At 62.0% G+C, this 23,942-nt stretch overlaps 1 protein-coding gene and 1 pseudogene across 3 annotated transcripts; one reads left to right on the top strand and one right to left on the bottom strand.

Moving 5' to 3' along the window:
- Positions 1–690: 690 nt before the first annotated feature.
- On the bottom strand, positions 691–6,971 carry LOC147352646 (uncharacterized; annotated as a pseudogene). Its single transcript, XR_015148304.1, has 2 exons — positions 6,410–6,971; positions 691–2,960 (listed from the first exon to the last, which is right to left on the bottom strand). The product of XR_015148304.1 is annotated as an uncharacterized LOC147352646 (transcript).
- Positions 6,971–22,166, top strand: TBX2 (T-box transcription factor 2). 2 transcript variants are annotated; one of them, XM_086360555.1, is made up of 9 exons: positions 7,181–7,726; positions 8,846–9,113; positions 10,091–10,237; positions 11,429–11,505; positions 11,610–11,773; positions 12,201–12,838; positions 15,092–15,490; positions 21,464–21,678; positions 22,060–22,166. In XM_086360555.1, exons 1-8 carry the CDS (start codon positions 7,332–7,334, stop codon positions 21,584–21,586), a joined length of 2,211 nt encoding a protein of 736 aa, XP_086216681.1. In that variant the 5' UTR covers positions 7,181–7,331; the 3' UTR covers positions 21,587–21,678; positions 22,060–22,166. The 2 variants fall into 2 exon arrangements, with proteins under 2 accessions (XP_086216680.1, XP_086216681.1); XM_086360554.1 differs by lacking the exons at positions 21,464–21,678; positions 22,060–22,166 and having other exon boundaries at positions 6,971–7,726; positions 15,092–16,519.
- The last annotated feature ends 1,776 nt before the right edge of the window (positions 22,167–23,942 follow it).

Raw genomic sequence — 23,942 nt, forward strand, 5'->3', positions numbered from 1 at the left:
GGGTCCTGGGAGCCTGACCATGCGGCCCTGCGCCCAACACCCCCACCTGGACGAGTGCGGGAGTGGGGGAGTCGGGGAGCGGGGAGGAAGGTGGAGGAGGATGTTTAATCCAGAACTTGGGTGGCGTCTGACAAACCCATCCTCTGACCTTCTTGCCTGTCACCGGAGCCATTGGGTTTTGGAGGGCACCCCGGGCCTCCCTGGCTGTGGCGGTCAGGTCCTTGGAATGTGCTGCTGGGTTGCCATGGTAAGGAGAGCCTGATGAAGACTATGGCCTTCTCTTTGGGACATTACCTGTCATTACCTCTCTCTTTTCTAAAGCATATATCTCTTTTTTTCTTAATTTTTAAATTTTTCTTTGGCTGCGCCCCGAGGCTTGTGAGATCTGAGTTCCCCAACCAGGGATCAAACCCACACCCCTGGCACTGGAAGCTGGGAGTCTTCTGGACCATCAGGGAAGTCCTGTACCTCTCTTTGCAAACTCAGAAGGTGAAGGATGGTCAGAACCTTGGATGACAGGTTCTGGATGCGGTCCCCTCCCCACTCCCAGTTCTGGACCTAAGGTGACGGGCAGGGGTGGAGCAAAGAGGGCGTGCTGAGGGGGAAGGAAATGGGTGCGAGTCCCCATCCTGCCTCCCCGGAGACCCTGGAGAGGCCTGGGGGGACTGAAGGAAACCACTGAGCCAGGCGTACTTTGGGGTGAAGTTTAATGCAACAGCCACAGAAGAGATGTTCACAAACAGGCAGGCCTTGCCTTCCAGCCGTCCAGCCAGAGCAGGGCAGCCCCGGGGCCCCCACCCTGCTCACACGCACCCCATCCAGCCTTGGCACCTGAGGACAGATTTAATCTTCAGTGCCCAGCCAGCTGGGCATGCTGGGGAAAGACAGGACCCGAACCACACTCTGCTCCGAAGGCTGAGTGGCCAGCCCTGCAGAGGGTGGCTGAAGCCAGTCCCTCCTGCCCAGGGACCCACGGGCCGAGGATCACATGCCCGGACAGAAGGAGGCCCACCCGGCAGGGGCTGATGGCGACCAGCAGCTTTCCCCTTTCTGGTTCAGTTGGACACACTGATATGCCAGGCACAGCCCCACCCCTCCAGAGCCGTGTTTCAGTCAAAAGGGGGCCGGGAGAGAGAGGGGTGCCCCCAGCCTGCCTGTGCCTACTGGCTGGCTCCTTGGGGATGCGTCCAGAGCTCCAGGCAGGATCCAGCTCTCTCACCCACCCTCAGGCACACAGACGCGGGGGCAAAGATGGAGAGCCAGGAGTGCTCCCCAACCACTCAGGGACTGACTGGCAGCCTAGAGTCAGGAGTCCTCCCTGGCTCAGCCTGTTCCCTCCAGGGGGTGCAAAAAACAGCTGTGGCCTCCCTCGGTCAGGGAAAGTGGTGGGTGTAGGGCTGGACTTGCCGGCTGAGCTTGCAGGACAATCTGGTTATTCATCTGCTCGCAGCCAGGGCAACTCTTGGAGTATGTGGGGGAAGGGGCAGGATAAGAGAGGCCAGATAAGCTGGCCCCATGGCGGCTGCCACTGGAGCTAGGGTTATCAGAGAGGCCTTGGGTCTGGCCTCCAGCTAATTGGAGAGGTTATAGACCCTGCCACAGCCTGTAATCAGCTGGAAGTGAGACTGGGCCCCAGGGTGGGGGGCCTTACTGCCCACTGGCCCTGGAGCAGCCAGCCTCCTGTCCTCTAGAGATAACTCCCAGGGCAATCTCTGCCTCACCTCCAGCAGCTCCCCCCCACCCCCCACAGGATGGCATCACCTAGGAGAACATGCATCTAATTATGGCCTGACCAGGTGACCTTGAGGAAGCCATGTGAGCTCCCTGGTTCTTACAGTGATACCCGCTCAACAGGCAAATTACTATGGACTTTCTCCCAATTTGATGGGAAAAAAATACCTTCATGGTTTGCACGGAGGCTGATGGGAACTGGGGTGGCAGCTCAAGGAGGCAGGGCACTGTCTGGGACTGACGAGAGCCATGGCCCAGTGGCCCCACGGTAAATTCAGGGGCACCAACCTGTGTCCAACACTAGCGTCAGCTCCTCTGCAAGCAAGCCGGGGCCAGAGCAGGCAGCTGCCAGCCGAGACTGGAAATGGTTGCTCGCTGCTGTTTTTCTGATTTTCATAGATCAGAGAATCTCTAAACTGAAGGCACCCCCAGAGAGCTGTTCGGTCCTCATTTTGGCAGATGAGAAGCCTGAGCCCTTGTCCCAGGTTAAGAAGTCACACAGCTAATCTGCTGACCCCTGTCTGCTCCCTGCTGCCTCACGTGTCCTGGCCAGTTCCCTTAGGGGGCTCTGTTCTGCATCGACCTCCCTGTCCTGGGCCCCCACACAGTCCAAGACTCTGGCCCTGTCTCCCCCATTCCCTACCCCTAAGAGCATCCAGCCCTGGCCCCTGGCTGGCTTTGAAGCTGCTCCGAAGTCCCTGTGTCACTGAGAAAGCAGCCCCCTCCTGCAGACCTAGAGCTGGAAACTCTAGGGGTAAAAGGGAAGAGCATCTTGGACTATCTTGGATTCGAAGAACCCAGAGCCCAGCCTGAGGGTTGGGGCCCAGGAGTCTCAGTATTGCTTGGCTGCCCGTGCAGGTGTAGGTAGTGGGCCAGCAACGACATCACTAACTTGCTAAGGAAGTGGCCTTGCTCTCTTTTAAGGTCCATGGGTCCCATCTCAGCTCTGCCACCAGTAGCTGTGTGGCCCCCGGTAAATGACTGCCCCTCTGGGCTCATCTGCAAAATGGGGGGACAGGAACATACCCAGCAGAGACAAGCAACATGGTCCAAGATCCAAGAGGAAGCTGCAGGTCAAAAAAGCAAAAGGTTGGTTGGAGGCCTAGAGGCTAATGGGACAGGCCAGGTAGCTCTTTGGAAGGGAGAGGGAAGGGCGGGTGAGGCGACGCTGGAACCCGATTGTCACGAACTGCCCTCGAAGCTGCTCCAGGGAATCCGGCAAAGCGTCTCTGCAGAAAGCGAATGGAAAACCTGGTGAGAGCGCTCAGGCCAGCCCCGCCCCTCTCTCGCAGGTGGGCTGGTCGTGGGGGACGGGGGGGCGGGGCACGGGGGTCCTTCCTGTGCTTTGCCCCCTCAAGCCACAGAGCAGCGTGGCCTGTTCACTCTGCCACGATCCCGGGCACCCACACCTGAGAACTCACACCTGTGCAGGTCCACCTCACGTTTACCAACCCCTGCGTCCCAAGCGGACCGCTGCGACCCCGGGACCTCGACCCCAGAGCACAGAATAGTTCCGGGAGCTCCCGGGATGATGGAGTCCCCCAAACTCTGGGGAAGTCGCCCAAAGTCCGGCAGGGACGTGTCCTGGGTGTTGGGGCCCTGCGACCTTGCTTGCCCTCGAAAGTGCGGAGCGACCACCCTCGAGGGCCGGGGCTGCCAGCCCGGGCCTCCCGCCAGCCTGGAAGCCCGGGGAAAGGACCCCAGGGGCCGTGCTGCTACCGGGCATCCCCAGAACCTGACCGGAAGAAGGGGCCCAGCCGCCAGGCCTCGCGCAAGACCGGCGGAGAAGAGGTCGCGCCTCCCGCGCCCTCCGCCCGGTCCCAGCCACTTGGCCCGACCCTGCGCGGGGTAATTGGGTCGGGAGGGAGGCGACGGGCGGGCGGCGACTCCAGAGAGACTGCGCGCCTGTCAGCCGCAATTTGTCTAAGTGGACGGGACAGGCCGGGCCGCTGCGGGCCGGGGTCATTGAGGCCGCGGCCCCCAGCCTGGGCAGACCAGGGACTGCGGGGGAGCCGGGCCCGGCCACTGAACGGGGCTGGCTGGCGCCAAGGCTCCGGAAGGCGCGGGTCCGGTCGGGGAGACGGGGATGGGAGGCAATGCTGCCCTCCTCTTCCCTCCTTCCTGCGCACACAACAAGCCAAGGCGAGGATGCACGCGCCCCGCGGCACCTCCGCTGCTGGTCACAGGCGCAGGGCCCCGCGCGTCACCCGCGCTCAGCCCAGGCACACTCCTAAACCACCGCGCACTTGGTACCCGCCTCAGGCCAGCGCCCCGCTACCCGCGGGGACGTGTGTCCCCTCTGCCACAGGCCCGTGCCCCCCAGGCCATCACTCCAGGCGGATCCCCGCCCAGGGACACAGCCCGAGACGCCGGCGGGACCAACCCCGGGAAGACCCCCGCCGCGGCCCCTGACCCCACGGAAGGTTAGGGGCCAGGGACCGACGGCAGCCCGCCCAGGCTCAGGGCCGCGGCCACACCCGGCCCAGGCCGCCCCCGCCGGGTTTCCGGGTTGCGGGAGGCGCAGAGCGTCCGGAGCGCGTGCAACGCTCCGGAGGCCGGAGGCCAGAGGCCAGAGGCCCGCGCCCGCCCGACGCCCGGGCCCTGGACGGCCGGGGAGGGGGGGGGCGCGGCCGAGCGCGCGTCCCCCGCCCGTCTGCGGGGCTCGACCGATGCGAAGTGACAGGGGCCGGAGCTTTGTTGTGGAGCCTCGGCCGCCTGGCGCCAGCGCTCCCGCCCGCGCCCTCCCCCTCCAGCCCCGGGCAGCTCGCGAGGCGCCCCCCGGGGCCTCTTAAAGAGACACGCACTCTCAGCCCTGGGGACCCCCCGGAGGCGCCTGTTCCCGGGAAGGGGAAGGGGAGGGGAGACCCAGCGGGGGAGGGGCCGAGCGAGAGCTGACCGCCGCACAGCGCAGCTCCAGAGCTGCCTGGGCCTCCGCTTCGCGGGTTTTCGTTGAGCCAAGGATATTCCTCGCTGGAGAGTTTGGCGGGAGGTGTTGGGCGCGGTGGGGGGAATGGGGACGGCAATTCAGACTATTAAGAGTGGCTGTAGCGGGACCTCGTGCTGGTTGCGGGATGGCGGGGCAGGGCAGCTGATGGGGTCCGGGCAGAGAAAGAGCCCGCGGCCGCCAGAGGGCAAGTCCGTGGCCCAGTGGCTGTGGCCAGGTGGGATCGTGGTCCCCCAAAGGCAGCCGCTGCACCGTCGCCGCGCGGTTTCTTGGGCAAACAACCTGGGCCAGCGTGTTTCAAATTCTCTGGGTCTTGGACCCTTTTACCAGGTACAGACCTTCCCCAGGAAAATGTTCAAATTGCACACACTTAGGTGTTCTCCACGCCATTCTTAAGTTTGAAAGTACGCGTACACACACGACTTTGCAAATGCATGCGCGGATTCCCAGGCCAGTGCCCGGATTTCTGGCTACGGAACGCTGGCTGTTATCTGGTCACCCCACCAGCTGCGCAATCCTATCCACACACATCCCTCCCCAGCGGCAACATCTCGCCTAAGATGGAGCCGGCAGGACTTTGCCGGGGCAAAGCAGCAATGTATCTGGCCCGGGCTGCATAGACTGCGCGGCACGGAGTCAAAGATTCGTTCTAGACAGAGAGGAGGCACTAAGAGAGGAGCGACCCAGTGGAGAGTGAGGTCGGGAAGGAAAACCCTCTGGGGGCGGCGCCCTGTGGCGCGCTGTATAGGGATGTAGCAATATCTCTGGGGTCGGCTCAGGAAAGTAGAAAAAAGGTCGAGGAGGCCAAACCACTCCGGCCGGTCCCCAAACTGCACTGCCCGGGGTGATCAGACTTTACACGCCAGGTCTGCGTGTGCAGCATAAAGATTCCCTGCGACTGGTGTGCGCAGCGCATGGAACTGTGGGTGTGGGCTGTACGCGCCCACCACGCCGGGGCAGAGTCCGCGCCGGCCGAACTAACTTGCATTGGAATCGGGCGTGCGGGCAGGCGTGCCACCCGTGTCCAGTGCGTGGTCCGTCTGGCCCTCCGACCGCCAGGAATCAGGCAGTGTCAGGGCTTGAGACTGATCCGAGGCAGGTGTGTGGCCGCCCGCCTTAAGTTCGACTCCCGCTGAGCACAGAGGGAACTACCACCGTGGGCGCGAGACACACACACACACACATACTGAGGGCGGGAGAAAACCCTGGTCCTGCGGGAGAACAAAGTCTGGCTGCGGGGCGGGGGGAGGGAGGTTCAACTGCAGGTGCGCACAGACACTCAGACCCCCACACTAGCTAGTCGGCACCACGGAACCTGGGAGACGTGAGCTTTCGAGAGCTGGGAACCAATTCCAGGAAAGTGGCCTAGAGAGGATGCCGGTGTAGAGGATGGGGCATGCTTGTGTCTCTGGTACCGGATGCGACGAAAATTCGTTGGGTCAAGAACCTGTGGGCGGGATCCGCCGGCGTCTTGCCGCCCGGTGCCCCGCGGAAGGTGCGCTCACACCTTCCCGGTCCGGAGGACCGGCTCTCCTGGGAGAGCTCCGACTAGCTCGGGGACGCAAACGGATACTGGGCTGAGTCCAGGGCTTTCCCGGAACTCCTGGTTCTTCCAGGGGCTTCCTGTGAGGGGGTCGGCGCGGGCTAGGGGGGTCCCCGCGTTCCCCGAGGAAAGGCCGCGTCCGCCTCCCGCCCCCGCCGGCCCCACCAGGGCTCTGCCACCGCCGCACTCACCGGCTCCCGCCACCTGGGTTCGGCTCCGGGACCTCGGCAGCCGGCACCTCCAGCCTCGCCCGCCCACCGGCCTCTCCTTCCAGCACCTGCTGCCTCCCTTCGGAGTGGAGGGGCCCGGGCGGCGCCGCGGCCGGGAGCGGGATCGGAGGCCAAGCCGGGGCGCGGGCCGGGGCTGCGGGGCTGCCGGGCGTGGGAGAAGGAGGGCGCCCCCTCTCCTCGCGGGGCCATGTCAATGCTTTGCACTTGGGGCGGCTTGCGGCTGGGGGTCCTTCCCCGCGGGCCCTGGCGCCCGGGCGCCCCCCGCCTCAGGCCCTTTCGGCGGGTCGGGTCGGCCCGCCGCGCTTTCCAGTCCGGGCGCAGGCAGCCGTGGGCGCTGGCGGTGGGGTGGGGGCCAGGGCAGTGGGAGGGGTCTCGGGGCCCGCTGGCCCGTCATTGGTTAATATTTTATTCTGTTGACATGTTTTCTTACTGCTGAGGCTTCCGACACCTTCTCCCCGGGCCCCCCTCCCGCTCCGAGCTTGGCCTGAGCTGTCAAAACCCCGCCCCCGGAGACCCACAATTGGTCCAAAAAGCGTAAAATCAGCAATCAAGGGGGGCCTGGCTCGTTAGCGCAGGGGATCCGAGCAGGGCAGGACATGTGAGATAGTCACAGTTTTCCAGAGATCACGACAAGATCTAACCAGTCGCGCGTGGTCCCCGGCGCCAGAGCGGCCCAGCCCAGCCCAGCCCCGCGCAGAGCCCCCGCTGCCCCCGCGCCCAGCGCCCCGCGTCCCTCGCCGTGCGCCGGACGGGGAATCGGGAGGAGCCGCCACCGCGCTTGCCACTCGGGTCGCCCTTCCTCCGTGCGCGCCGCCGCCCGGGCCGGGGGTCCGAGCCGCGCGCCCCCGGCCCTGGCCCCCGGGCGCCTGGGCCGGATGTCCCGATGAGAGAGCCGGCGCTGGCGGCCAGCGCCATGGCTTACCACCCGTTCCACGCGCCACGGCCGGCCGACTTCCCCATGTCCGCCTTCCTGGCGGCGGCGCAGCCCTCCTTCTTCCCGGCTCTCGCGCTGCCGCCCGGCGCTCTGGCCAAGTCGCTGCCCGACCCGGGCTTGGCGGGGGCGGCGGCGGCGGCGGCGGCGGCGGCGGCGGCGGCCGAGGCGGGGCTGCACGTCTCGGCACTCGGCCCGCATCCGCCCGCCGCTCATCTGCGCTCGCTTAAGAGCCTGGAGCCCGAGGACGAGGTGGAGGACGACCCCAAGGTGACGCTGGAGGCCAAGGAGCTGTGGGACCAGTTTCACAAGCTGGGCACCGAGATGGTCATCACCAAGTCCGGGAGGTAGGGCGGCCGGCTGGCCGGAGGGCGCGCGGGTGGGCGGGAGGGGAACCCGACAGCACCGACCAGCGCCGAGCCTACCGCCCGCGGCTCCCAGCTCCCGGCTCCGGCCCCCGAGCCACGCACAGACGATCGAGTTGACTTTTCTCATTTGGCACCGAACGAATTTTTCTTTTTAAAAAAAACCGAATTATCGAAGTCTCCCAAATGAAAACGAAAACGTGCTCCTGCAGAACAGTCCCCCAGCGCTCAGAGTTCCAAAGCCGAGGAGGCCCCGCGGTTCGGCCCTGGAGGGTCTCAGCGGTCTCGGCCGCAACTCCTCAGCCCCGAGACCCCTCTCTCCTGCTTCGGAGGCGAGTCTGGCTCGGTGCTCCGCGAAGATGCGACGTCTCCCGCGCTCTCCTCCTACCCAGGAGCCCGGAATGAGACTCTCACCCCCGCTAGGCCCAGCCCGGCCCTCCGGTTCCCGCCGGTCGCGGCCCTTCTCCGCCGCGAGCCGGCCCAGCCGCAACCTGACCCGGCCTGTGAGCCTTGTCCGGGCCGAGGAACCAGGAGCTCCGGAGGCACACGGCTCCGTAGGGCCTGAAGCCGGAAGAAAAGCTACAATCGCCAACCTCTCAAGCTTCTGGCTCGGACGCGGAGAATCCAGGCCTCGGCTCACTCACCCTCTTCGCCCGAACTTCAGGGTCAGGGTCCTTGTTCCGCTGCTGTAACCCAGTTCCTTCCCCCAAACAAACATCCGACTGCACTTCTGAGAGCTTCGGCCCTAAATGGATATATTCCCACGAACGAATTTCAGGGAGGTTCATAAGAAGCGGGTATATTTGTAAGGGCCTTGGATTTCTTTCTTGGAGCTCGGCTTTCATTTCAGATGAGGGAGAAAAAAGGGGTCACTAGATCTGAGCATAGGGCTGAGGGCAAGCCTCATCACAGGAGAGGGTCTTGACAGGCAGAAATGGGATCTCCTAGGAATAACCACCACAGGTGGAATCTCCCAGACCTTCCTAAGAGGGCAGAGCAAGGGCAACAGAGGAACATGTGTGGCGAAGCTTAAGTTTGGGGGAGAGGGGTCCTCGAGATCCACTGGCTTCCCTGACCTCTCCCTCTTTCACTGTCTCCCAGGAGGATGTTTCCTCCCTTCAAGGTGCGAGTCAGCGGCCTGGACAAGAAGGCCAAATACATCCTGCTGATGGACATTGTGGCCGCTGATGACTGCCGGTATAAATTCCATAACTCGCGCTGGATGGTGGCAGGCAAGGCCGACCCCGAGATGCCCAAACGGATGTACATCCACCCAGACAGCCCGGCCACGGGGGAGCAGTGGATGGCCAAGCCGGTGGCCTTCCACAAGCTGAAGCTGACCAACAACATCTCAGACAAGCACGGCTTCGTGAGTGCAGGCCAAGTGCTGATGGGGGTCGAAGACTGCAAGTAGCACCATGGGTTGGTGGGGAGGAGAGAAGACCCCCGGTTCCCCAGAGGGAAGTGCTCGCAGAACCCCCAGAGTGCCCCTGCCCAGATCACTGCCCTGTGGCCTTTGCCGGCTGGGCCTGGGTGCAGAGTCTCTGCTCTGCAAGCCTGGGGAATGTTGGGGTTCACAGCCACTAAGCTCCAGGCTGCCCACAATCTCACTTTCCAAACTCTCAAAATCTCAGGCCTTCCAAACTCCCTTCTGGAGTCAAGCAGGAGGCAGGTGCAGCTGGGACGGGTTGTGGAGCTAGTGGTCTTTGGGGTCTGAGCTTGGAAGACTGGCCCAGGACCTCAGTTGGTTCTCACCCTTCCCCAAGACCCAAGTTCCATCCCCATCCCCAAAGGAGGAGATTTAAAAGGTCAAACAACTCCCCTCCTTACCTTTCCCTCCTCCCTCAGGCAGATGCCTGACCTGGGAGAGGGGATTTTGGGGTTCTCACTGCTTCTGCCTGAGCCAGGGCCCCAGTGAATGGGAAGGGGCAGTTCACCGGGCTAAAGGGACTACCCCATCCCGAGGTAGGGCAGGTCGGTGAGGCCGCAAAGGCCCCAGTCTTCTCTCCCTGGGTTTACTAGGGGCTTAGCCATGAAGAGAAAGAGAAGTTAAGAGTGGAATGGTAGCGAGTTTTGTTTTATTTTGGTTTCCAGCTGGGGTAATTTTTTTTTTTAATGAAAAGAGAAACTGTGATAAAGAAAATCGAGGGGGGGGGGGAAGAAAAATTAATATGGGGAGGTAAGGAGCAGAGAAGACAGGAGAAAGCAGGGGAAGGTTTGGGGGTGAGGTGGGAAAGACAGAACGTGAGAGAGACAGAAAAATGGCAGAAGGTCCGGTCCCCAGAGAATAGAAAGGCTCTGGGAGACAGGCTGGGGGCTGTCGGCTGACCCTCGCCCTCCCTGCAGACCATTCTGAACTCCATGCACAAGTACCAACCGCGCTTCCACATCGTGCGAGCCAACGACATCCTGAAGCTGCCCTACAGCACGTTCCGCACCTACGTGTTCCCCGAGACCGATTTCATCGCGGTCACCGCCTACCAGAACGACAAGGTGCGCGGGTCGGGCGGCCTCCGACCCTCCACTCACACCCGCCCGCGGCCCCCTGCACGCCCGCCCCCCCCCCCTCACCCTCACGATCGGCTCCCGGGCCCCCAGTCTCTGTAAGCGCAGCACCCAGCGAAACCCCCCGGGCTCGCTCTTGTAGGCCCGCGACACGTACGCACACGCTCCCCGGGGCGCGCGAACAGCTGGGCGCTCCTTGGGGTGGGGATGTTTACTTAGTAATTAGCAGAGATTCCGGGCCCGCGCTGACATTGTTACGTTTTATTCGTTTATTTCTTGGCTCTTGGATGGGAATTTAAATGAAAAGAGGGCGCCCGAGGCAATCTGCCCAGGCTTTCCGGCTGCTGGGAACCCAGGGCCTAGTTTTCCCTCTCCTGGGCGAGCCAGAGGTGGTCGGGGGGGACAGGTGACAGCCACCACCCCTCCCGCCCCCCATCCCTCTCTGGGTCAGTTCAGGCCTGGGACCCCTTGGGATGTGCTTGGAGACGTTTCCTTCAAGGGAAAGGGCTTTTCCTGGCTGCTATCTTTCTACACCCTCTCTGTAGAGGGGCAAGGCAACCCCCTGCTAAGGCCCAAGTCCGTGTGCACCACTCTGGGTTGAAGGACAGTGTCTGAGTGTCCTGCCGGCCGTATTTTTTTCCATCTTTTTTTTTTTTTTCCTGTCGTTGTGAACCGATCTGTCCTGGGCCGGTATATGCGTGCACCATTTGGAGTGCCTTGAATCCGTGTGGAGGCGTGTGAATTCGTTTGATTCCCTGGGCACTTGTTTTACATGTGTGTACTTGCGTGTGCGCGGACCCGTGCCTGTGATTGTCGACAGGTGTGTCTGCTGACCTGGGTGCTCAGGTGCCGGGTTCCCTTAACTCGAATGGCCAGGTGGGCCTGCATGCTCGCTTGGACGGATTTCCACTCGGGGTGCACAGCTTTGGGCTTGTGTGTGCAAGTCGAGGGATTATACCTCGAATATAGTTTTTGGAGGTCGCTTTCTTCGAGGTCCGCCCGCCGACCTCACCTTGCCTTGTGGCTTGGAGCGGCCCAGCCCAGGCGGGCGGGTACCCAGGGTACCCTCCCCGGGGGCTCTCTTCTGGGGCGAGCAGCCTCTGACCTCCAGGTGCCCCGGGCCAGGCTAGACGAGCCCGCAGCCTGACCTGGCGCCGCCCCCTTGGTTGGTCCCCGCAGATCACGCAGCTTAAGATCGACAACAACCCGTTTGCCAAGGGCTTCCGGGACACCGGGAACGGCCGGCGGGAGAAAAGGTGAGGGTGCGCGGGGCTGCCGGCTGGCGGGTGCCTGGGGGAGCAGGGCGTGGAGGGGCCAGGGGGTGGGCTGCGCTCACACCGCTCCTGCGGCTCATCCCCAGGAAGCAGCTGACGCTGCCGTCGTTGCGCCTGTACGAGGAGCACTGCAAGCCGGAGCGCGACGGCGCGGAGTCGGACGCCTCGTCCTGCGACCCTCCCCCTGCGCGGGAACCGCCACCCTCTCCGGGGACGGCGCCCAGTCCCCTGCGCCTGCACCGGACCAGAGGTGCGGGTGGGGCCGGGAGGAGAAGGGGAGGGTGTCCCCCGGGCGCCGGGTTGGCTCGGTGCTCAGCATCTGGCTAACTGAAGGCCTGGGGGAAGCGTCAGCGGCGAGTCTGGGACAGGCCTCTACCCCAGGCCTCCTCTGAGTGCGGTCCCTGGTGGCCCGCAGATCCTTCTGGGCTCTGAGCCTAGGGCCCTGGCTCTGTGTGACTCTGCGGCATTAAGGCCTCCTCTGCCGGGTTCACTTTCCTCCTCCCCCGCCCTCCCCGTAAATAAGGGATCTTGGATGGGGTGACCCCTACTACCCCGAGCTTCCAGGAGTTCCTCCGACGTGGCCTCCCCGAGAGCAGACTTGTGCACGTCTCTCCGTCTCGGACTTCGCGCCTGTCTGTCCCCGGGCCGGTAACGCCGCGCATCCTCTCTCCCCGCAGCCGAGGAGAAGTCGTGCGCCGCGGACAGTGACCCGGAGCCCGAGCGGCTGGGCGAGGAACGCGCGGGGCCGGCGCTAGGCCGCAGCCCCGCCCTGGACAGCAGCAGCCCCCCTCGCTTGACCGAACCCGATCGCGCCAGGGAGAGGCGCAGCCCCGAGAGGGGCAAGGAGCCGGCCGAGAGCGGCGGGGACGGCCCGTTTGGCCTGCGGAGCCTAGAGAAGGAGCGCGCCGAAGCCCGGCGGAAGGACGAGGGGCGCAAGGAGGCGAGCGAAGGCAAGGAGCCCGGCCTGGCGCCGCTGGTGGTGCAGACGGACAGCGCGTCCCCGCTGGGCGCCGGACACCTGCCCGGCCTGGCCTTCTCCAGCCACCTGCACGGGCAGCAGTTCTTCGGGCCGCTGGGGGCCGGCCAGCCGCTCTTCTTGCACCCGGGACAGTTCGCCATGGGGCCCGGAGCCTTCTCCGCCATGGGCATGGGCCACCTACTAGCCTCGGTGGCCGGCGGAGGCGGCGGTGGTGGAGGCGGCGGGCCAGGGACCGCCACCGGGCTGGACGCGGGCGGGCTGGGTCCCGCGGGCAGTGCGGCCAGCACCGCCGGGCCCTTCCCATTCCACCTCTCCCAGCACATGCTGGCATCTCAGGTAAGGCCTGTGAGCTGGCAGCAGCATAAGGAAGGAAGGGGAATCCGAGGCGGGCAGAGGTGGAAGGCATAGGGCCTGAAGGCGCTCCGGGCGTCCGCCGGCAAGGACTCCCTCCTGGGGAGATCCGGTGGACCCTCTGAACCACACCTGGCTTCTGGGAGACCAAGACCAGGTCCAGGATTTGGCCAGGAGATTGCTTCTGATTCCTGTGTGACCTTGGGCAAGTCCCTGACCCTCTCTGGGCCTATTTCCTTCCCTCTAACCCCAGAATAGACTGGGACCCATTAGACTCTGCCCTGTCAGACTGGGTCTGCCTCCAGCTTTTGTAAGTCCACTTGCCTGGCCTGCCTCAGGACATTTTTCTTGGGAACTACTGTTAGTCCCCGAAAGGCTAAAGTGGCTGGACAAAAAAAGTACGAGAATTTGCAGTGTGTTCTGGATAACCGACCACCAAATTGACCCACCTCCCAGATGTCTCGGGCTCCTTTCAGACCCTCAGGAAGCGACCTGACAAAGGACGGGGCTTTTTCTTCCCCAACACTGAGTCTCCCAACTCTCCCAGCCACACATCTCAGTCCTTCAGGCCCAGGTCGAAATTCTGAGCTCCCAGGGGAGAGCTTATGAAACTGTGGGCAGCAGCAAAATTAGAAGATCCTAAGGGGAGAGTGGCCTCTTTGGTTGCTTGGATGGAATATTCCCTGTAGAAAGATTTGGAATCTCTACATTCATTTTCTTCCCTCTGAGGTTTCTGGCAAATTGAACCCTTAAGATCTTATCTTAAGGGAAGGAAAATAGGAGTTTAGGTCTGAGAAGGCTCCTTTGGTTCAGAAGCAAATATTTTTAAAGTGGGGGAAGGGATTCTGAAATGAGTTTCAAATACAGCTCCGAGTCAGGGGTGTGTGGAGTGAACGTTGGAGGCACTGGCATCAGTATCTGGGGCTCTGAGCTGGTAAGGAAGCCTCCAGAAAGTGGAGTTCAGAGCCTGGAGGTTTAATTTGCCTGGAGGTTGACTCTGTGTGTATGTGAATGCCTCCTCCCCAGACAAATTCTGGTGACGAGCATGGGCATCGCAGAGGTCACAGGGAAGTCAGGGCTTCTAGTCGCAGCCTGGTTAACAGGTGCAAGGCCAGGGAACAGGCACTCAGCACTCAGGAGGCATCACTAGATATACTGCTAGTGGTTAACCGCTCACCTATGGCCATCGTACTGTGCGTGCTAAGTCGCTTCAGTCTCTATGAGACCCTATGGACTGTAGCCAGTCAGGCTCCTCTGTCCATGGGGATTCTCCAGGGAAGAATACTGGAGTGGGTTGCCATGCCCTCCTCCAGGGGATCTTCCTATGGCCATCAGAAAGAGACAAAACCTTGGAGATCTGAAGCCCCCTCCTTCCTCTGAGATGCTAGGTCTGAATGCTCAGTAGGGCTTGACCTTCTCAGGAAGGGTATTTTGTCATCTCTGACTAAGCTACTTCCCTTCTCCCTGCCTGAGCCAGGCCTGAAGCTCCCTGGAAGCCCAGCTCAGTCAGCTCATGCCCTCCTCCCCATATACCCAAGTACTCCGTGGAAGGAACCATGATCTCAAAGGTCAGATAATCCAAAAGTTGGGCCGCAGGCGGTCTTTTGTGCAGGGTTTCCCGGCTACTGGGCTTTCCACAGGCAAAGACCCTGCATTCCTTCTTCAGCTGCCACTAGGGAGCCGCTGGGAGTTCTTTGCATTCAGGCCAGTTTATGAACAGACTGGCATCTGGAGCCTTCTCCTGGCCCGGGCAGGAGACCCCTGAACAGGTGGGCAGAGGGAGGGAGAATATACAAAGCTCCTCCCGTCCTATGCGGCCCCAGCCCTTCGGGGCACCTGTGGATCAAAAGGCAGGGCAGGACACTGTTGGAAGCGAGCAGCGCCTCCCTGCCAACACAGCCAAGTTACCTACTGGCCACCTGGCCCCCGGCTGGCCCTGTTTCTTCCCCCAAGGCCCTTTGCTAGGTCAGCCGCCTGTAATGGCCTTCCCTTACTCCTAGAGTAATAGCTGGCACAGAGCTTGGTAGGGCCCGCTCGGAATCATAGCCTTAAGTGGGCATAGGCATAATGGCTCATTACTACCTGCGCTCTTTGGGGAGTAAGGTTATGTGAGCAACTGTCTTCCTGAACAGAGTAGGGCAAGGATTCCCAGTTGTCGCCTGGCCACCAGCACCCAGATCACCCCCAGGAACACCCCAGGCGGGATGCCTAACCCTTGTCTTGTTTTGTTTCTTTCAGGGAATCCCCATGCCCACTTTCGGAGGCCTCTTCCCCTATCCCTACACCTACATGGCGGCCGCTGCAGCGGCGGCCTCGGCTCTGCCAGCCACCAGCGCTGCGGCCGCGGCCGCGGCTGCCGCCGGTTCCCTGTCCCGGAGCCCCTTTCTGGGCAGTGCCCGGCCCCGCCTGCGCTTCAGCCCCTACCAGATCCCGGTCTCCATCCCACCGAGCACTAGCCTCCTCACCACCGGGCTGGCGGCAGAGGGCTCCAAGGCTGCAGGCGGCGGCAACAGCCGGGAGCCCAGCCCGCTGCCGGAGCTGGCCCTCCGCAAAGTGGGGGCCCCGGCCCGCGTGGCCCTGTCGCCCGGCGGCGCGGCCAAAGAGGCGGCCAGTGAACTGCAGAGCATTCAGAGACTGGTGAGTGGGCTGGAGAGCCAGCGAGCCCTCTCCCCCGGCAGGGAGTCGCCCAAGTGAGGGGGCCCGCCCTGCTGCTCCGCTGCCGCCGCCGCCACCGCCGCCACCGCGCAGGCCTCCTGGGTTGCCTCCCCTGCTGCTTGGGACGTGTACAGCACAGAATGGGTATTTATTTAAATAAAGGAGAGAAGCGGGCTGCAGCCGGAATGAAACCCTGATCGGCCAGCCGGGGCCTGGGACACTTCCCTGGGCCTCACAAGGAATCCGGAACACAGTCGCTTTGGGGCTGCTGGATTTGGTCCAGGTCTGCTCCGGTGTCAAGGTGTCATCGGCGGGGCCTGTCCCGGTTCCTCCAGCGCTGTGGGGGAGGCCTCGTCCCCGCCTCAGCCCGGGGCTGGCTGTCTGGGGAGCCAGAAGGTGCAGGGGTCAGGGGAGGAAGCCCCAAAGCCCCCTAGCCTGGAGCCCCGGACCGCTGGAGAATCTGGGGTGAGGGGAGCTGAGGTCAGTGAAGATGAAGTCAGTGTAGACTTGAGCTGAGAGGGGCCTGTTCCTTTAGTCCTTCCACTTCTCCCGGACAGGCGCCCCTCCCACCCCTGGGTAAGCAGAGGGAGTGGCATTTCTGTCTTGAGTCCCCAGGGGGCGGGAAAAAAAAAAAAGATATTTATGAAATAAATGGTAATTTGTGTAAATAAGCTTTAAGGTTCCCAGAATATGCAAATTGGTATTAATTTATTCAAAGGTGTACATTGCTGTGTACAGAATATTTAGAGATTAACTCATAGCCTATAATTTTTTTCCTTTTACATGAGCATCTATATTGTACAGGGCTGGGGGGTGGGGAGGAGGTACTTGGCTGAGGAGAGGGCCCCCGGCCCCCGGAGAAGCCCCCACCCCGTCAGCCCCTCGGCCCCTGCGCCCGGGCGTTTTTTGCTCGCCCGGCCCGCGGGCTCCACCTCAGGTTTTCACTTTTCGCTCCGGAGCGAGACGAAAACGACAAAAACTCGAGAAAACAATAAAACGCTGCAATGCGAAGTGAACGGCGCAGTGCGCTCTGTGGGCCGCGCGGGGCAGGGGGCGCCGCGAGCGCGTCAGGCGGGACCGGAGGCCGGGACTGCGGGGCGAGCGCCCGGGGCTCGCGGCGGCGGCGGCGCTCCCCCGGGAGCGGCGGGGCGGCGAGCGGAGCCGCGAGGCCGGGCGGCGCCGGCGCGGGCTGCGGGCGGGCGGGGAGGCGCCGCGCCGCCGTGAGCCCCCCGCGCGCGTCCAGCGCCGCCGCCGCCGGGCCGGGGGCCGGGCTCCCTCTGCTGGCCGCTCTCCGCCGTCCGCCGCTCCGCGCCTGGTCTCCCGGCTCCCGGCCCGGGGCGCGCGCCACCGTGGAATTGCATCTCCTTTCGGAGGTTCTGGCTGGGTGGGGCTGATAAGACGGGTGCTCCCTCTCTCCGTCCGGAGGAGGGGTTTGGCCATGGTCCCCCAAATACCGCGAACCTAGAATCCTTTTCCATCCCTCCGTCTCCTGAACCTCAAAAGGACACGTTCTCTCCAATCAGGATTGTTGACCAGAGTGGCAGAGTCTAGACTGAAGGTCCTCCCGTGAAAATCATCTATATCTCTCTCGGGGGTGGGGGACAGTGTATGAAGACTGGGGCTCCCGAGGCTCTTTTTTCCTCCCCCACTTTCTCCCTGTACAATAGTGGGTTCAGCTGGAGGTCGCTCAGGGAGTCGCACTGTGTCAATCGCCGTTAGGCCTCGCTCCCAGTCGCCCGAGTCTGCCAGGACAGCTGCTGCCCCAGGAGGGCGGCCTCTCCACCCCTCCGCACCCAGCCGACAGGTGTCTCCAGCCCCAAATCCTAGCAGTGGAAGGGGCGGGAGACCGGCAAGTTTCCTTCAGACCACCGCGGGGTCTGCCCATCCGTCAGCATCACCCCTTCCCAGCTGCTTCCTCTTTCTGAAGCGTGTGAGTGTCCATGATGCCCTGGTTTAGCAGGCAGCTCAACCTGGGCACTTCCGAGGCCGAGAGGCGCTGGCTTCCAGTTCACCAGGGACATCGGGGATGGTGAGATGGAGGAAGGGTGAAGGAGAACTGGCCTCCAGGCTCCCTGGACACCTTCGTGGGCTCATCCATTTGCAAAGAAGAGAATCGTGTCCTCCTCTTCCAGGGAGGGAGCCGGCCCCCAGGCCACGCTGAATTCGGGGGAGGGTGTCGGCCTGTGAACCAGTGCGAGGGCGAAGAAGACTGTCCCGGCTCTGGGAAAGGGTGGGCTCGGGTTTCCCTGCCTCTGACCTTCGGGCGTGCAGGAGGGCAGTTCAGGACCAGGGCGGGGCAGAAAGGCCCCTTTCTCGGCTCAAATAAAACCCTGCGTGAACAGTGTCTATTGGAGGTCTCTAACATTTGAAGAGGGGCGCGTGTGTTTCTTCTGATTTATCACTGTCTGGGGAGAATGGGGAGAAGGAAATGGCAACCCACTCTGGTATTCTTGCCTAGAGAATCCCGTGGACACTTCCACGGGCTGGTGGGCTGCCGTCTATGGGGTCGCACAGAGTCGGACACGGCTGAAGCGACTTAGCATGCAGGCATGCATTGGAGAACGAAATGGCAACCCGCTCCAGTATTCTTGCCTGGAGAATCCCAGGGACAGAGGAGCTTGGTGGGCTGCCGTCTATGGGGTCGCAGAGTCGGACACGACTAAAGCGACTTAGCAGCAGCAGCAGCAGGGAGAGTGGGGAAGAGGTGCGGAGCGCGCTGCTGGCGCCAGGGGGCAGCACCGAGCTGCCGCCGCGGCCGCGCCCGCGGGGAGACCCGGTTCCCGAGGAGGGTCGTGGTCACGGTCGCGCAGAGCGGCTTGGTGGCGGCCGCCTTCTCGCCGCAGGGCGGCTGCAGCTCCCCGGTGGGATGAAGTGATCCTCCAGGGCCCCAAAGCGCCCCGGGGCCCCGAGCGCAGCCTGGGGAGCCGTTCCCCCGTCACCGCCGGCCCCCACCTCACTGTACCCCCTCCCGGGGTCGCCCTCGCCGCCCTGCGCTGGGTCCCAGCTGCGAGTCTCCTGCGTTCGGCTGCGGAAACCCGCGCGGTCGGGCCTCAGACAAAGGCCAGGCCTCTCTCTGGCCCAATTAAGCCACCCGCCTCCCCGCCTTCATTGTTCCTGGGGTCGCCAATTAGCCCAGGCGCCCCGCGTCCCACCGCTCCGGTGCCCCCAAGGCCTCTTTAACCCTTCAGGGCCTGGCACCGGGGCGGGGGGTGCCCTAGATGGCGTGATCCCCAGCGGACCAGCGAATCTGGGCGTGATGGGCGCTGCTGACCTGATGCGTCGCCGCGGGGCGCTGATCGCTGGCACCGTGGGAGTGTGGGAGGGAGTTGTGCGTGTCGGTGTTGGGGTTAGGAGTGTGATTCACAGGGGAGCTTGGAGACTGTGGGGGAGGGGAGCTCGCCATGAGACCCCTAGCGGCTAGGCAGCAAGGATTGCGTGACCTGTGCTGTGCTTGGTCGTTCAGTCGTGTCCGACTCTTCGTGAACCCCATGAACTGTAGCTCGCCAGGCTCCGCTGTCCATGGGGCTTCTCCAAGCAAAAATACTGGAGTGGGTTGCCATGCTCTCCTCCAGGGGATCTTCCCCACCCAGGGATCCAACCCAGAGTCTGCCACATCGCTGGCGGATTCTTTGCCGTCTGAGCCACCCTGGGAAGCTTAAGGGACTTCGTTTTCTCTTCTGTCAATCCAAGTCTCCCCAGCCCTCAAGTCATTCTCCTATCTTCGGAGGAAATCTTGAGCACCAGTGGCCCGGCCCTCCCCCAACCCCACCCCATGGGTGCAGAAGTGGGACCGGCCTCCCCAGGGTACCCCATGCGGGGCAACCCCTTGGAGCCAGAGGGGCGTTCAGTTTGACGCGCCCCCAGGACACCCCACAGGTGAAAGCCCCAGCTCGAGGCCTTTACCCGCCCTCCTCCCCAAGTCCCAGTAAAAGGGACGGTTCAGGGGACAGTCTCGGTGAAACCGAGGTTTAAACTCTGAGCCTGCCTTCCTTTCCGGCTTTCGGAGGTACCCCCAATCCAATCCCACTCTGTCCTCTCCTTTGCCTCGACGCCAAAGTCCTTAGCACCAGCCCGGCATGTACACGGTCCGGCGAGGGGCCGAGGGCTCTGCGCTCCAGGGCCTGGGCAGCAGAGAGGAGACCGGGGGTCAGGGGCCAAGGGGACGGAGCCTGAACTCCGGGTCCTCTCTGGGCATTGCCCCGCGCGTGCCCTTGGCAGTGCAGCTTGGTCACGCTCGCTGAATACGTTCCAGTCTCTGTCCGGAACGCTCCGGGGACTTTGGTTTGCACCTAGAGCTCCTTTTGTGTTCTCTGGAAGCGCGGCCCCTCTCCCCCTACCCCTCACTCCTTCCTTGAAGCACCTGGTTCCCGGAGCCGACAGCAGCCCCTCTGCCCTGCGCCCCTCTTCCGCAGCTCCGGGCGGAGAACCGACTGTCCGCAGGCCGTGGCAACCCCCTACATGTCCACCAGATGGCGCTCCAGGCCAGGGGCCGAGCGGCGGCCGGACAGCCCGCCCCCGGGCTGGAGCCTACTTTGGACCCAGAGCCGCGGCAGGATCCGCTCCGACACTGGGCCGCAGGCCCAGGGGGTGGACGCAGGCCGCTGAGAGATCGAGGCGCTCCGCGCACCCGAAGGAAACTCCAGACAGAGGAGGCAGACACAAGGATGGGACTGCCCGAGGCTCTGGATGGGGTGGGGGACTTCTTCCCTTTTCCTGGGACCGCCCTGCCGGGCCAATTCCCTGGCCTGCGAAGCCGCATCTGCAAACACCTCCCACGCCCGGCCCGGCCCGGCCGCCCTCCGCGTGCCCGGCGGGCTGGAGCCTTCGCGTTCCCCCTCGGAGCCGGAGGCCGCCGGACGACCGCGTTCCGGGCGTCCCAAAAGCGGAGCTATGGGCTTGGTCTCGTCGCGGGCTGGACGAACTGCTTTGGCGGGTGGGGGGCCCTCGAAGGTGTGGGGTGAAGGGACGGGTCGGACCCAGGGTGCCTCCTGCCCGGAGGTCCCCCGAGGCGCTTTCCCCAGCTCACCTCCCTCCACTCAGTCTCCAAGGTCGAGGGCGGCGGCGGGCAGGATGCACACACCGCCACCACCACCCCCCGCCCGGGAGAACTTTGCAAAGCTTCTCCCCCCTGCCCGCGTAGGCCCGGGTGCCAGGCGCCTGGGGAGGCTTCAGGTCTGCTTTGTTTCAGTGGGAAGTCGTGCGGACTGAGGAGGGCCCAGGAGTCAGCCTGACAGTCTCTCCCTTGGGTTTACAAGCCCCCGAGGTTCTGGGTCAGGTTTGAATGGGGAGGAGGGAGTGTGAGGTCCAAGTTGATTCCAGTGGCGGGGTTGAAAGGTTGATTCCAGATGATGCTTAAGGTCCCCGGAGGAGCTCTGGTCATCTCACTCCCAGAGATGACCTCCCTTCTTATTAACTAAGGGTCCACAGCTAGAAAGCCAGGACACACCTTGCCAGCTTGTTGTGTGACCCCAGCCAGTGTCTTTCCTGCACTCGGCCTCCAGCTCTTTTCCCTTCAACACAGTGTAACCCAGGAGAGGATCGAACCCTGGGAGTTTAGTAGTTCTCTCCATGTCCATCTACCGCTGAAGCTGGGAGGATAGGTATAAGGTCAAGCTCTGACTTGCTATACCTGAATGTCCTCCAATGTCTAATGACCTTAGACAATGTGACTTCCTCCTCTGGGCCCCGAATCCTCCTCCCGAAAATAAATGGTTTGGAGTAAAATCAAATTGGTCTGTGAGCGACCAGGTGATCTTGATCTGCCATTGCCAAGACTCCAACCCCCAGTCGAGGTTTATAGATAAAAGCTGGGACTCCACTTCCATTTAAGTTTGAGGAACCTAAGCCTGGAGCATGGGTGGGGTCATCCACAGAGGCTGTTGTTGATGAGATTCCTGGGGGTGGGGGCAGGGCTGGTAGCCAGAAAGAATTCACAATTAGGAAATCACATTCCAGGTCCTGAGCACTTCCGGAACCGGCTGGCTCCAGCTGCCTCCAGCATCCTTGTGGGATGTGGTTCCTCCCCCCATCCAAGCCGGATTGCACCTTGGTACAAGCTGTGGCAGAGGCGTAGCTTGATGGAGGGTAGATTGGGCAGCCAGCACCGCGGTTTATTCACTGACTGTGACTTCTTCAAAAGAGACAAGGGGATACTCATGGAGGACATTCAGGTATTCATGTTTAAGGGTGCCTCTCAGACCTGGGATATCCAACTGGGCTAATTCCTTAGCTGGAGGAAGGCTTGGGGTGGGGGGTGGGGAGCAGTCAAGGCACCTTTGTGTATGGGCTTTCACTGAAAGTGAAGTATTAGTCACTCAGTCCTGTCTGACTCTTTGTAACCCCATGGACTGTAGCCCACCAGGACAGAATTCCTCTGTCCATAGAATTCTCCAGACAAGAATACTGGAGTGGGCTGCCATTCCCTTCTCCAGGGAATCTTCCCAATCCAGGAATCAAACCCAGGTCTCCTGCATTGCAGGCGGATTCTTTGCCATCTGAGGCACCAGGGAAGCCCCCTTTTCTTTTTACTATTTTTTTTTTTTCATTGGCAGGGTGTTCATGATGAATCCCCATTTCACAGCCGATGACAGTGAGGTTCAGGGACGTGACGTGACGTGCCCCCAAGCCATCCAGTAAATAAAGAAGAGTTCTTTCACAATCCCACGGGCCTGCTCCTTGGAAATGTTAGCTGATGAAGTGATGATGGGTGAGAGTCAGCCTCGCGGCTGGGAAAGGGCAAAGGGGCCAGGTGCCCTCTTTGGCCCACCAGGCCACGTGTCCATGGGAGAAGCAGCCTGGCTCAGAGCCCAAGACCAGGACATCAGGGGAAGGGTGGCCACCCTGCTTCAAGTCAGCCCAGCAGAGGCACCCCCCCCCCCCACCCCGCCACCCAAGGGTCAGTGACTTCCTCTGGGTAAAATCGTAGCAGAGGTGACGTCACCCAGCGAGTGCTAAGCTCAGGCACATTTGCTCTCTTCATTGTTGATTTCTGTCCCCTAGAGAACAAGGTATCCTCTGGCCCCACCACACCTTCTCCTCAGCCTGAGGGGAGGAGCTGTGGAAAACCCACCGTGTGCCCATGCTGGGCATGCCTTTTCTTATTTCATTGTCAGCTGGGCAGTGGATATGCTCATCCGCATTTTACAGAGGAGAAAACCAAAGCTTAGACCTGCCCAAGGTTATAGAGCTGCTAAGAAGCAAGTCTCGGGTCATGGCATGGTCTGGCCGACCCCAAGCCTGGGCTCCTTCCTGGAGCCCCAAGAGTTCCTGCCCATCCCACTGGGCACTCGGTCCAGGCCACCCCCCTTCTAATTTAGCCTTGCCCCACTTTGGCGCAGTGATAAAGCATCCACCAGCCACTGCAGGAGATGCAGGAGACGTGGGTTTGATCCCTGCGTCAGGAAGATCCCCTGGAGAATGAAATGGCAACCCACTCCAGTATTCTTGCCTGGAGAGAATTTCTATGGACAGAGGAAATGGGTAGGCTGCAGTCCGTGGGGCCACATATAGTTGGACACAACTGAGCATGCGCACTCTGTTATACTCACTTTGGGTCTTATTTCCTCCTCGGAGGGGCTGTCCACCCTCCCAGCTTTGGCTTCCCACAACTCTGACGTGACTGTGTCTCCTAGAGTTCTGCTTTCGTACTGCTAGATCAAGTTCTGAGAAACTCTTTAGATCATAGCAAGTCACCCAGTTGGTCACCCTGCCACTCACACACCAACACACACATGCATGCACATACGTGGAGACCCAGATGTAACATGCTAACCGCCCCCCCACGGACACACAAATGTGTACATATATGGACAGTCCTATGTACACAGGCATGCATTTAACAACCACACACAAACCCATATAGACCTGCACACACACAGAGATGCACAGAGACATACAGAGAAACACACTTAGACACACAAATGCCCACAGACACACACAGACACACCTATAGACATATACCTGTCCCTACCTCACACAGACATTTGTGCATGCAAACACATGCAGACAAGCCTACACCCCTTGGTGGGGGTGATTTTCCATGGAGAAGGCAGCTCCAGCCTCTCTGAAGTTCTGAGGTTCTCCCCCTGCCCCACTTTGCTGGTTCCAAGCCCTTTCCCACTCCACCTTTTGGCCTTGCCACATTTCCTCTGGGAAGGGACACATTTGTTTAGGGTCTCTGTTTCCTAGGAGCTTCCCTGGTGGCTCAGATGGTAAAGAATGCAGGAGACCCAGGTACCATCCCTGGGTCTGGAAGGTCCCCTGGAGAAGGAAATGGCAACCTACTCCAGTATTCTTGCCTGGAGAATTTTCAACAGAGGAGCCTGGTGAGCTGCGGTCGGTGGGGCCGCAAAGAGTCGGACATGATTGAGTCGCTAACACACTTCCTATGAGGTCATTGGCTCCTCCAAGGCAGTGCTGGTGCCTGCTTTGCTTA

Source organism: Bos grunniens, chromosome 19, assembly GCF_055505025.1.
Source record: "Bos grunniens cultivar Pamir isolate PY7600 chromosome 19, Bosgru_T2T1.0, whole genome shotgun sequence".
Taxonomy (NCBI): domain Eukaryota; kingdom Metazoa; phylum Chordata; class Mammalia; order Artiodactyla; family Bovidae; genus Bos; species Bos grunniens.